The 13,188-nt window shown below is 42.1% G+C and overlaps 1 protein-coding gene across 3 annotated transcripts in view; it reads left to right on the forward strand.

Annotated features, from left to right (window-relative positions):
* shtn3 (shootin 3) overlaps nt 1-12,460 on the forward strand; it is a 136,215-nt gene extending 123,755 nt beyond the window's left edge. For all 3 annotated transcript variants that reach the window (XM_078550673.1, XM_078550674.1, XM_078550675.1), the window contains 3 exons: nt 4,465-4,585; nt 5,889-6,036; nt 11,490-12,460. In XM_078550673.1, the coding sequence (XP_078406799.1) occupies nt 4,465-4,585; nt 5,889-6,036; nt 11,490-11,667 (447 nt within the window). In that variant the 3' untranslated portion in view covers nt 11,668-12,460. The remainder of the gene's footprint in view (nt 1-4,464; nt 4,586-5,888; nt 6,037-11,489) is intronic.
* The last annotated feature ends 728 nt before the right edge of the window (nt 12,461-13,188 follow it).

Consider the following 13,188-nt stretch of genomic DNA (forward strand, 5'->3'; position numbering starts at 1 on the left):
ACACTGAGCCATATAGGCAGATGTTTGAACACATGAAAGAGGCTGATTTTAAGGAGTATTTTAAAGGAAGATAGAGAAGTAAAGAGGTGAGAGATTTGGCATTGGAATTCTAGAGCTTAGGGCCAAGACAGCTGAAGGCATGGCTGCCAATGGTGGACCAATTAAAATCAGGAACTTGCAAGAGGCCAGAATTGGAGGAGCATGAGATATAGGAGGGTTGTAGGGCTGGAGGAGATTACAGAGATAGTGAGAGGCAAGACCATGGAGGAATTGGAAAACAAGGCTGATTGTATTAAAATCATTGCCAGACCAGGGACCAGCGTAGGTCAGCAATCATAGGGATGGTGGATGAACGGGATTTGGTGCGAGTTAGAAGTTTTGGGTGAGCACAGGATTATGGAGGGGGGAGGCTGCCTGGTGAGCATTGGAATAGTCACGTCTAGAAGTTACAAATGCCAACTGAGGACTTCAGCAGCAGAAGAGCTGAGACAGAATGGTGATGTTTCAGAAATAAAAACAGAAAATGTTGGAAAAACACAGGTCTGACAGCATCTGTGGAGAGAGAAACAGAGTTAATATTTCGAGTCCATATGACTTTTCTTCAGAGCTAAAGAGAGCTTATGTTTCAGAGGCAGACGGTCTTGGTGATGGGGAGGATATGGGTCAGAAGCACAGATCAGTGTCAAAGAGGATACCATGGTTACAAACAGCCCCATTCAGCCTCAAACTTTGGTAAATCCCTCATTAAGGATTTTTTCTTAAACATAAGCGTTCAGAATGACCTGGTGGATTGTTCCGGGTCAGCCTCTGTAATGTTTGTTGAATACTATCAGAAACACATTCATGGGGTTAGCCGTGGTTTGTGCAGATCTTCTACCAAAGTTACAGTAATTGAGCAGATAAACCTGAGGAAATGCCCAGTGACATTGGTTATGACTTCCTTACTAGCAAAACCATATAAAACCTCTCCACAGTCAACATCCACTGTACAAGAAACCCATGTCAACAGGACACTATAATGCTCCCTCTATATAAAATAATCCTTGATTGAAAACCGTGTTTTATTATTATTGTCATATAAAAATTCCCCTTAATATAACTCACCCTGTCTCTTAATAATTTTTGTTAGGTCGCGTGACAAGGCTATTTATGTGAAATCACCAGGCATCACTTTGTGTTTGATATTTGCCAATTATCCTTTCTATTTTTCAACAGAAGGCTTTAAATATCAGGAAATCCATTGAGATTTTGCATTAGAGTGGGGGAAGACTGCTATTGGCTTCTTTTCCCTCTCCACTCAGCCCCTGAATTCAGGAACCCTGTGTCCACGACTGTTTAATATTGAATATTCCCTTTTCTCAAATCATTTACATAATGCGCTCTTGATTTTTAAAAAATTGTTTGGATAAATCAGTAAATAAGGAACATCATCCAGGATCACTGAGCAATGTTGTGAATCCATGTTCTGTTGTGAGTACAGCAGGCACAGTCAAGTGAGAAATAGGAGCTGATTTTCTGATTTGAGCTTAATTACTGTGGTCAGAAAAGAGGCAAACTGTTGGTGAATGCAAGGTCAAGAGACAGCGGCAGACCTCTCTTCAAAGCATATATTGCATTGACAATGATGGGTTCCAGTAAATTATTCACATGATTACTTTGGCATGCACTAATCTTTCACATTATACTCATCACAGTTAGATACATTGCTGTTTAGCAAAATACTCTTAAATAGCCTGATTATTTAGAATTTGTGAGGAATCATTAAAATACTCCTGATTGTAATGCAGACTAAGATAATACACCCTTCATTATAACACTGTCTGAAATATCCCTTATTGTAGCACGCTGATGTATCTTTTTAATCCTTCTCAAATAACACACCCCTCTTGAAATTTCTCTGTATGACAGTAATATAGAACAAACTGTTACACACACTTAAAAAACACATCTCTCTCTTTCTCTGTCTGATATAACACATTAAAAAATATAGCCCTCATTGTCCCATGTTGATATATCTTACACCTCTTCGTTGTAATCCTGATATATTACATACCACTCATTGTAACTCTGTCAAATAATGCTGCACACTGGGCAGAATTTAAGCTTGCCTTTGTTAGGGAAGGCCCAACAGAATTAAGTGCTCGTCAGGCACTTAACTGACCAGCATTGGGCCTTCTCCAGGATTCAGGAACCTGGGGATGGAAATTCCACCCACCAAGAGCTGTCAGCCAACTGGAGGCTGTCAGGGCTCCATTGCCGGCAGCGCCACTGGTAGCAGTGGCTGCTACCAGTAAAGCACGCAGCGGGAGGCCTAGGATTGACAAGGGACTCAAGCACGGGTGATTTGAAGTGGGATGGGGGTCACAGGGAGGGGGTTGCCGGCTAGGTGGGGGGAGAGGTGTCAGAAGAAAGGGTAGGGAGGTAGTTTTTAGTGGGCACCCTGTCCCGTCCCGATGTTGTGTCCCTAATAACGCATATTAATTCTCCACAATGAGGTAAATCGAACCTTGTTACGAACCAACGAATTAGGAGCAGGTGTAGGCCACTCAGCCCCTCGAGCTTGCTCTGCCATTCAATAAGATCATGGCTGATCTAATTGTAACCTCAACTCCGCATTCCTGACTACCCCCAATAACATTCACCCCTTTGCTTATCAAGAATCCATCTACCTCTGCCTTAAAATATTCAAAGACTCTGCTTCTGCCGCCTTTTGAGGAAGAGAGTTCCAAAGGCTCTCAACCCTCTGCGAGAAAAAAATTCTCCTCATCTCTGTCCTAAATGGGCGACCCCTTATTTTTAAAAAGCGGCCCCTGGTACTAGATTCTCCCACAAGAGGGAACATTCTCTGTTATTCGATCCTGTCAAGACCCCTCAGAAGCTTATATATTTTAATCAAGTCACCTCTTACTCATCTAAATTCTAGTGGATATAATCTTAGCGTGTCCAACCTTTCCTCATAAGACAACATGCCCAATCCAGGTATTAATTTAGTAAACCTTCTCTGAACTGCTTCCAACTCAATTCCATCCTTCGTTAAAAAAGGAGACCAATGCTGTACACAGTACTCCAGATGTGGTCTCACTAATGCCCTGTAAAACTGAAGCATAACCTCCCTGCTTTTGTATTCAATTCCCCTTGTGATAAATGATAATATTCTATTAGCTTCCCTAATTACTTGCTGTACTTGCATACTAGCTTTGTGTGCTTCATGCATATAGGACACCTAGATCCCTCTCCAGCTCAGAGAGCTCTGCAATCTCTCACCATTTAGATAATATGCTTTTTCTTTTTCCTGCCAAAGCGGACAATTCCACACTTTCCCACATTATACTCCATTTGCCAGATCTTTGTCCATTTACCTAACCTATCTATATCCCTTTCTAGCCTCCTTATGTCCTTTTTACACATTACTATCCTTCCTATCTCTGTGTCATTAGCAAATTTAGCAACTTTCGGTCCCTTCAACCAAGTCATTTATATAAATTGTAAAAAGTTGAGGCCTCAGCACTGATCCCTGTGGCACACCACTCGTTACATCTTGCCAACATGAAAAAAACCCATTAATGCCTACCTTTTGTTTCCTGTCAGCTAGCCAATCTTTTACCATGCCAATATGTTACCCCTTACACCATGCGCTTTTATTTTTTGCAATAACCTTTGATGCAGCACCTTATCAAATGCCTTCAGGAAATTTAAGTACAGTACATCCACGGGTTCTGCTTTATCCACAGCATATGTTACTTCTTCAAAGAACTCCAATAAATTGGTTAAACATGGTTTCCCATTCACAAAACCACGTTGACTCTGCCTGATTATACTGAATTTTTCCAAGTGCCCTGCTATTATATCTTTAATAATAGCTTCTAACATTTTCCCTATGACAGATGTTAAACTAACTAGTCTGTAGTTTCCTGCTTTCTGTCTCCCTCCCTTTTTGAATGAAGGAGTTACATTCACAATCTCCATGATCCAGCAATCACTTTAAAAATGGCTGGTTTGGCTTTCACGGACCTGAGAATACTGCCACAGCACTTTGCAAAGGGGCCTCAAACAGGCATTAAGCCCCTCCTTATTCGAATATGTAAAGGGTTTACTGCCTGTTTCTGACACTGACCTATGCACAAGAGTTTACCAAATGTTAGGTGATATAATTCCTGTGTAAAATGAGCATGTGTAGGCACCTATTTTCCACCTTTGAAACTGGTACTGCGCCATCAACATGCCAGGCCTATGTCTCTGTGCCACACATAAAGAACTGCACTTGTATATGTTTTCTACTTAAAGTTATAACTTGTGAGTTAAACTTACAAGCTTGAGTTTGATGTCAGTGATTCATATGTATTGAGGTTGGTAGCACTTAATGTGATAGAATCATAGAAAGTTTATGGCACAGAAAGAGGCCACTTGGCCCATTGTGTCTGCGCCAGCATATACTGCAGCTGATTTCCCACTGTCTACTCACAGGATTCGATGAAGAAGAGCCCAAGTCGAGGGTTCCCAGATGCAAGTCAGAACAAGACAGAGAATGAGCTGGAGGTTGTTCTGAGACGGAGGCGGAAACAAACTTCAGATTATAGTCCGAAAGGTAACAAGTCACTAACACTGTCGATGTTTGCTTTTTCTCAGTTTTCCATTGGTTAACTTACAAGCCCAGTTATCCTTGGCTGAAGGTTTAAGTATCACTCAATCTCATCATGCATAACAGCAGCATTTGTCATGGTTGCCGCGATGGGGTTAAAGAAGGAACAACACATTCAGGTGATCTATACAAACTTTTGGTACACAGTTCCATTCTGTGCTGAGTTATCTGCATTAGCAGTAGTCGTAGAGCTGCAACTGGCCTCGGTACCCCTGGGCTAGGAAGGAGGGAAGGACAAGCTCAAATTTCCTCTCCTGACCACTAACAAAGAAGCAGCCATGGATATTGCATGTGTACATATGTTGGGTCAGAATGGAATCGGGCTCAGCTGTGAAGCTGTATGGTCAATCAACCTTCACTAGCATTTTACAGCAAGGAAGGAGCCTTCTGGCCCATAGCAGCAATACTGGCTCTCTGAAACAGATATTTACTTAGTCCAATTCCCCTGCCCTTTCCCCATGTCATTTGAAATAATTATTTTTTAAAATCATTTATCCACTTTCCTTTTAAAAACAATTATGGATTTTGTTTCTACCGATTTTGGTACAGGCCTTCGATGTCCCACCAACATTGCATTAAAAACATTCTCCTACCACTCCTTTCGTTCTTTTGGTGATTATTTTAACTGACCTGCTTATATCCTCCTGAGGTTCCTTATAGACCACATCATAGTTAACTACTTGCTGCTTGGTTTAATCTTCAAACTTTAATATTGAGCCCCTTATACCCAAATCCATATCATATAACCCTAACCCCTCTAATGTTTATATCCCTGTAGTCTAAAAGACATCCACTATTTTTTTTTTTCTGTTCTTTAACCAACTTCCTAACTGTTCTGCCATATTTCTTTTAATACTTGCACAAGGCTTCCTATTCACCAACTTATCAAATACTTCTGAAAGTCCACGTACACAGCATCTGCTGCATTTCCTTTATCAATACAATGATGGTCACAAACAGGTGTTCTGCTACAACAAAACCAAAACAGCTGGAAAAACTCAGCAGGTCTGACAGCATCTGCGGAGAGGAATACAGTTAATGTTTCGAGTCCGTATGAAACAGGTGTTCTGCCGTTTGTTGTTTAAAGAGAAACTTCAGTCCCTATGATACTACATGCTCTCCCCCATTAAACTGCAAATCTAAATATAGAAAATTGCTTTATGTGGACAGAACCTATAAATAAGAATACGTATTGTTAATTGTAACACTGTATGAATGAGGAAAGTTTGTGTTATCCGATCTCTGACAGATGGAAATGAAACAGATGCCAGTGATGTTGCCTCTTCCAAATCCCTCAGCCTGAAGGACAGCGATGAAAGAAAAAGCGATAACCTGGAGCCCAGTCCTGTTCACCAGGCTGCAACAACAGTGGAAGAGAATAGCAGGGCCTCAGGAAGGTAAAACATGGAGATGTATCTGGGCTATAACTGTTTGCTCTCTTAATGGAGCACAGACGCACATTAAATTAGACCCTGATTTAAACTAAAATAATTGTCACACCTAATAGGTGAACCTAGGCAGCTCTAGATTACATAATGTCCACTGCCAGTAAAGAACTTCTAGCTTTGACCAATCTTTGAGTAAAATGTTCCTGTTCAACTTTAAACATATTCCTGTGTACTGTCAAGAAATTAAACAGTCTAGAAAAGTCATGATGTATTTCAATTGTGGTGTTATTATGCTCAATAATAAAGTCATTCTGTTTCAGAGTAAGTTATTCTGAATTAATTATACTGAGAAAGCAATGGCCCCAAAATTCTGAGCAGGGCCAAAGCAGAACTCCAGATAGGAGCTGGAAAATGTGGTAGGACCAGGCTAGGGCTGAATTCCATCCCACATTTTTGCTTCTCCCATTTTCTGGTAGGCTATCTGCATGAATCCCTTATGTCAAGGGGCAAGTCAGTGGGAGTTCTTGGGCTTCCACCCTTTACACCATTCAAATACCTCTGCCTGCTTTCGGCCTCAGGAAAGGTCCATTAAGGTAATTGAACTTAGCACAGACAAAGAGATTTTAGGCTTCTTCTGTTTTTGACCTGGGAACAGGCTCAGAAACATCTTAGGGGAATGGCTGAGTGCTGCTCCACCTGTTGCTGGCAGATTAGGATGGGAACCTTGAATTGCCCTTACAGATGCACTGCACTCACTCCGATCATGCTAATGATCCCTTCTGTTGTAAGTTTTATGTATCTCAGAGCAAAGCAGAGATGACACTAGTTTCTAAGGGTGCAATAGGTTTATTTACAAGAGTTTTGAAATATCTCTGCAATCACAAAATGCCTACATTTATGCTTACAGCTCAGCTTCTAGGTCTTTCTGTCATGACTGTTTACTTTAGCTCTGAGTCAACATCCAGGCTTTACCAATCAAGCACAGTGAGCATACATCAGTTATCAGACTCACAAAATCAAACACAGATCAATTAAACCATTGAACACAACACCTTCCCAGCAATTTAGGCTAGAGTCAGCAGCCTACGTTTTGAGCAGACATGGCCTCTGCACTGCTGCCCACCAACATCTGCAATCTATAGCTCCCAAGTTGGAAAACTTTCATCACCAGAAGATGAATGATTGATGTTGATGGTGGATGGGATGTGAATAAAGCATATGTTAAGTAGCATTAACCTGTGTCCACAGAAATTTCTGTGATTCTGACCTGCGCTCCCTTACAGACTTGTAGGTAGAATCCAGGTCTGGGCATTCAGGCACAGTCACTGACTATGACACTCCCCTGTTTTATTGTGATAAGAATGAACCATTGAGACCGAGGGGGGATCAGAGTGCATAATCCTGTGTGCAATTGTTGCTGTAAATTCAATGGATGGAGCTCATATGGAGGATTCCATTGGACTGAAGCAATTCCAAATAAATAAAACATATAGGCAGATCTCATTTGTTCTCAGTGGACTAGATTTATGATTAAGCTACAATTAGGATGTGAACCCCCTAAAAGATGTCACATTGGAAAATGCTTCTTCTGCTCAACAATAAACAAGGGGGAAACCTTCACCTCTTCCAGCAGAGCTTGAATTGATCTCAAGCCTGATGTTAAAGGCCTGGGAAAGTAGGCATTGAGTGTCTACAGAAACCTCGTCCATGCCTTTGTCAGTTCTACACTCAGTAACTCCAATGTTCTCCTGGCTAGCCTGTCACCCTCCAGAGAATTCAGCTCATCCAAAACCCTGCTGCTCATAATATTTCAAAGGATGGACAAAGCAGTCTATTCATCCGTAACCCTTGAGCTCGCTAGTCTACATTGCCACCCGGAAACAAAACAAAATTCTCATCCTGGTTTTCAAATCCCACCTCCTTATTTCTATAACCTCCTCCCATCCTCCAGCCCTATGAAATATCTGCACTCCTCCAATTCAGGCCTCTTTTGCATTCCCAATTTTCTTCACTGTTGGTGACTGCGCCTTCAGCTGCCTAATCCCTAAACTCTGGAATTCCCTCCCTAAACCTTGTGACCTCTCTACCTCTCTCTACTTTAGGTGTTCCTTAAAACCAGCCTCTTTAATCAAGCTTTTGGCCATCTGTCCTATTGTCTTCTAATGTGATTCAGCAACAAATTTTGTTTAATTATTGTTCCTGTGAAGCTTATTGAGATATTTAATATGTTAAAAGTGCTATATAAATGCAAGCTGTTATTGTTAAACTCTACTTCCCTTAGACTATTGCCTCTCTTCCCCACACCATTGTCAGCCTAGGCCCCATGGTATAGAATTCCATCTCTAAAACCGTCCATCACTCCATTCCCTCTTCTCTAAGACCCTTATTAGACCCAATCTCTTCAAGGAGCTTTTGGTCACCCATCCTAAATGCCTTTTTCTGGCTCAGTCCTTTTTCTTAATTATACGTGTATGAAGTACTTTGCTTTTCTACATTACAATGATGTATAGAGAATTATACCACAGCATAAAGGGTTAAATTATCAGGACAGGCTGTATAGACTTTGCTTGTATTTCCTTGAGCACTGTATAGAAAATTTAAGGGTGATATAATTGAGGTGATTTGATTGAGTAGATACAGAGAAACTGGTGTTTTCAATCATCTTCTGCCTGAAGTGCTGAGTGGTTTGTGACCTCCTTCTGAGACCCCATCATCACAGAAGCCAGTCTTCAGCCAGTCTTTGATTCACTCCACATGGTATCGAGAAACAGCTGAAGGCACTGGATATAGCAAAGGCAATGGGCCCTGACAACATCCTGGCTGTACTACCGAAGACTTGTGTTCCAGAGTTAGCTGCGTCCTCAGTCAAGCTGTTCCAGTACAATTACAACACTGGCACCTACCCAACAAAGTGGAAAATTGCCCAAGTATGTCCTGCCCATGAAAAGTAGAACAAATTCAATCTGGCCCATTACTGCACCATTAGTCCGCTCTCAAACATCAACAACATGATGAAAGATATCATAGCATTGTCAATCAAGTGGCACTTATTCAACAATAACCTGCTCACCTCACCGGTGCTCAATCTGAGTTCTGCCCGGGCCACTTGGCTTCAGGCATCATTACAGCTTTGGTCCAAACATCGATAAAAGAGCTGACTTCCAGAAGGGAGGTGAGAGTGACTGACCTTGACATCAAGCCAGCATTTGAAGTATAGCAGCAAGGGGCCACAGTAAAACTTAAGTAAATTGGAATCAGAGGGACTATTCTTCACTGTTTGGAGTCATACCTAGCACAAAGGAAGATGCTTGTAGGATGCCAATCATCTCAGCCCCAGGACATCATATGGGAGCTCCTCATGGTAGTGTCGTAGGTTCAACCAGCTTCAAGTGTTTCATCAATGAACTTCCCTCCATCATCAGGTCAGATTAGAGGTGTTTGCTGATTGCCCAGTATTTAGTTCCATTTGCAACACCTCAGATAATGAAACAGTCCATCAGCACATGCAGCAAGACATGGACAACATTCAGGCCTGGGCTGACAAGTGGTGAGTAACATTTATGCCCACAAGTGCCAGGCAATGACCATCTCCAACAACCACCTCCCTTCGACATTCAACTGCATTACCATTGCTAAATCCTCCGCCTTGAAAACCTTGGGGCCTATTGACCACAGATTTAACTGGATAAAGCATATAAATACTGTGGCTACAAGGGCAGGTTGGAGGCTTGAAATTCTGTGGCAAGTAACTCACTTGCTGACTCCCCAAAGCCTGTCCACCATCTACAAGGCATGGAATACTCTCCACTTGCCTGGATAAGTGCAGCTCCAACAACACATGAAGCTCAACACCATCCAGTACAAAGCAACCCACTTGATTGGCGCCCCATCCACCACTTTAAACACTTTAACCCCCCAAAACCAATGCACCAAATCTGTGGTGTGCACCACCTGGGGCATCAGGGCATCTATTTTGTTTCATTACTTTAAACACCAAAATACACAGACATCAGTTGTAACAACCACAGGGTGAGGTCTTTAATGAGCTCCTGTTTTACAATCCAGCATGAGTACTCAGGCAAATCATATCACACAACTCCAGTATGATTACATGATTCTTTATTGAGTTCATAATTCACTATAAGAACTCGGACACCCTGCAATCCAATGTGACTACAACATACAGTGGTTCGCTCAAAACACTCGTACCAATTTTAGCTTTGATCTCTATATTCCACAGATCTTCTTCAGTTCTCTGCCCAAAGGCAGGTCCTAGGCAATTATTTGCCAAACCACAGCGAAGTGCCATGATTCTTACTGCAGGTAGGACAAGGAGGCAGGCCATGAATTGGCCTCAGTCAGAATGGGGACCAAGCTCCTTGATGTCGGCACTTACCTATTCCGAACGCTAGCCAGTTGGTCAACTGAGCTAACTAACCCCCGTTTCATGCATGCTACCACTGAATCATAATACATCAAAAGACAAACAAAAGTGACATCAAAGTAACAAAATAGAGTCAGGAAGAAACACTTAGCCCATCTCAACCTCTCCTAATCAATTCTATTACCATAGCTATATGGTCCATTTAAACTCTTCAGTCACTTTATTACTATAAGTAGTGTAACCAGACCAACATCTTCCAGACCGTTAAGGCATGCATGAATGACCTCCTTAGGTCTGCTTCACAAGGAATCCTTGATCAACAGGAAACTGAAATGTGTTTTAACTCATGTGTTGACACCAGAAACAACCCAAGACATTGAGATACACAGATAGTGTGAACACGCATTACCACACCAAACCCATGACTTCTACCTCCTAGAACGACAGGGGCAGAGGTGCCTTGGAACATCACTTGGAGGGCAAGTTGCCCTCCAAGTCAAACATATTATCCCAATTTGGAAATATTTTATCGTTCCTTCATCATCACTGGGCCAAAATCCTGAAGCTCCCCTCTTAACAGCTGTGTGTGTGTGCATACAACACATGGACTGCAGTCATTCAAGAAGTTGGTTCACCACAGACTCCTCAAGGGCAATTAGGTGTTGCTCACATCCCATGAACAAATAAAGAAAGCTATTTACTCCGGTGGGGAAATCCAGAACAAGAGGACACAATCTGAAATTTCAAACCAGACCATTCAGGCATGAAATCAGGAGGCACTTCTTCAGCCAAAGGGTAACAGAGATCTGGAACTCGCTCTCCAAAAAGGCTGTGGATGCTGAAGTTTTTAAGACTGAGATCAATAGATTTTGTGGGGTAAGGATATCAAAGGACAGGGAGCAAAGGTGGGTAAATAGAGTTAAGTTACAGGTCATGCCATGATCTAATTGAATGGCTGGAGCACTCTTGGGGGGGTTGAATGGCCTTCCCTTGTCCCCATATTACCATTAAAGGTGCTATATAAATGCAAATTGTTTTTATTTCTGTCATAAATTTTTACCATTCTCTTTTTTTTCAGCTCTGAAGAAATGAAGAAAAAATGTTCAAATAAACAAGAAAACTCCCAACCCCAGGGTATCCTCATAACCATAAGCAGCCCGTCAGAAACACCTGACCAAAGAAGCACTCCCGCTCAGGTCCAGAACAAATCCAAGAGTCAAAACACGATTGATGAAAGCACTGATGCAGATTGTTAACAGCAGTCAGGAGGTCATGATGTCAAGGAGTTGGCAGTTATTGTTGAAAACAATAATCTTTCCATGTGACCAGAACGCCTTTAGCCAGGGCTTCAAGTGAAATTTCTGATATGCATGAGCTGGTGTGGTAGCCTCCTGAGAACCTCAGGCTCGGTCACCCAATCCAGCATAAGGACAATTGTAAAGCCATTGGAGCAGAAGCACCTTTTTCTCCACTCACCAGCCATACTTTTCACCTCCATTAAAGTGAATGGGTAGAAAGTCGTGAGCTGGCAAGTGCAGAAGAGGAATTTTTTACTGCTTTGTCTAAAGATAGAACCCTTTTTCCTCCTTTGTACTGCTAATTGTGATAGGCTTGACATCACTGCCTCATGTGAGAAAGGTTTTACAGATGCATTAAAAAATCTATACAAGGGCCGCAGTAGAGCTTCTGGTTATAGTCTTGCAGTCCTCATTCTTTTTCTGTTCACTATTGTAATTTTATTATTTCTTCAACTTTACTTTCAGTCAAAAGAATATAGGAGGCAAGCAATAACAATGGCAACTAATACAGATTCATCCCACTTGGTCATCAATAAAGCTCATTAAAATATAGACCTCAGAATGCCCAGGGCTTAATCTGGTGCATATTGTTATCCCTCTCACTTGCCACTTAACTATAATCCAAGATTTCTCAAGGACAAGGTTGTTTTGAATTCGAAAACATTCCTATTTCTCGATCTCCTGCTCTATACTGAACTAAAATCTCTCTTCCTGCCACATGTAGTGCAGCATTAAAAAAACCATCCTTTTGTCTCATTGCAGCACTTATTGATCAAAAAGCGCTCTGCGGTTGAGTTTTATATAATTACACTGCAGGAAGACTCTAACAGCCAGTATACTGTCAGTGAGTGATAATCAATCAGATATTGGACTTCCCCTTTGATCTCATTCCTGCAAAGCTTGACCCTCCGGATTTTTAACATTGAACCATAACTGTTTATTCCCTGTATATAGCCTCAAACTCGGACAGAAAGGGAGTGCTGTATGCTGCTGCACTGTTTTTCTCATACCTCTGTTTAAAAATGGAGCCTCGAGTTCACCTATCGGCATAATACACAGCAGCACTGATGCCAAACAGTAACAGATTCCTTATGGTAACAACTCTGGTGTCACACTAGCTTCCCTGTAATATTTTAATGTCACTTTGATGAGCACATCTTTATAAGAGGGAGTGAAGAGGCAGAGCAGAAGCAGTAAAGGGAAGTTCAGCGAGGTATATCTCAGGTCTTTCTCCTGTGGGCCTTGCGTGAAGAACTGAGCAGGGCCTTGATTTTTATCCCCTGCTGGGGCCAGGTGTGGATGCAGGCCAGCACTAAAAATAGTCCTTCTAGCCGGCATGCCAGCTCCCTGGCTACAATCCACCCTCAGGCCATTTTCCCAGAGGCAGGATGACTGGAACACCCCAGCTGGCCCCCAGGTGCATGCAGATGTCATCTGCCTAGAGGCAGCCTCCTAGTGGCAGGCTGGGGGGAACAGCAC

The sequence above is a fragment of the Cetorhinus maximus genome, chromosome 10 (genome assembly GCF_964194155.1).
Source record: "Cetorhinus maximus chromosome 10, sCetMax3.hap1.1, whole genome shotgun sequence".
Lineage (NCBI taxonomy): Eukaryota > Metazoa > Chordata > Chondrichthyes > Lamniformes > Cetorhinidae > Cetorhinus > Cetorhinus maximus.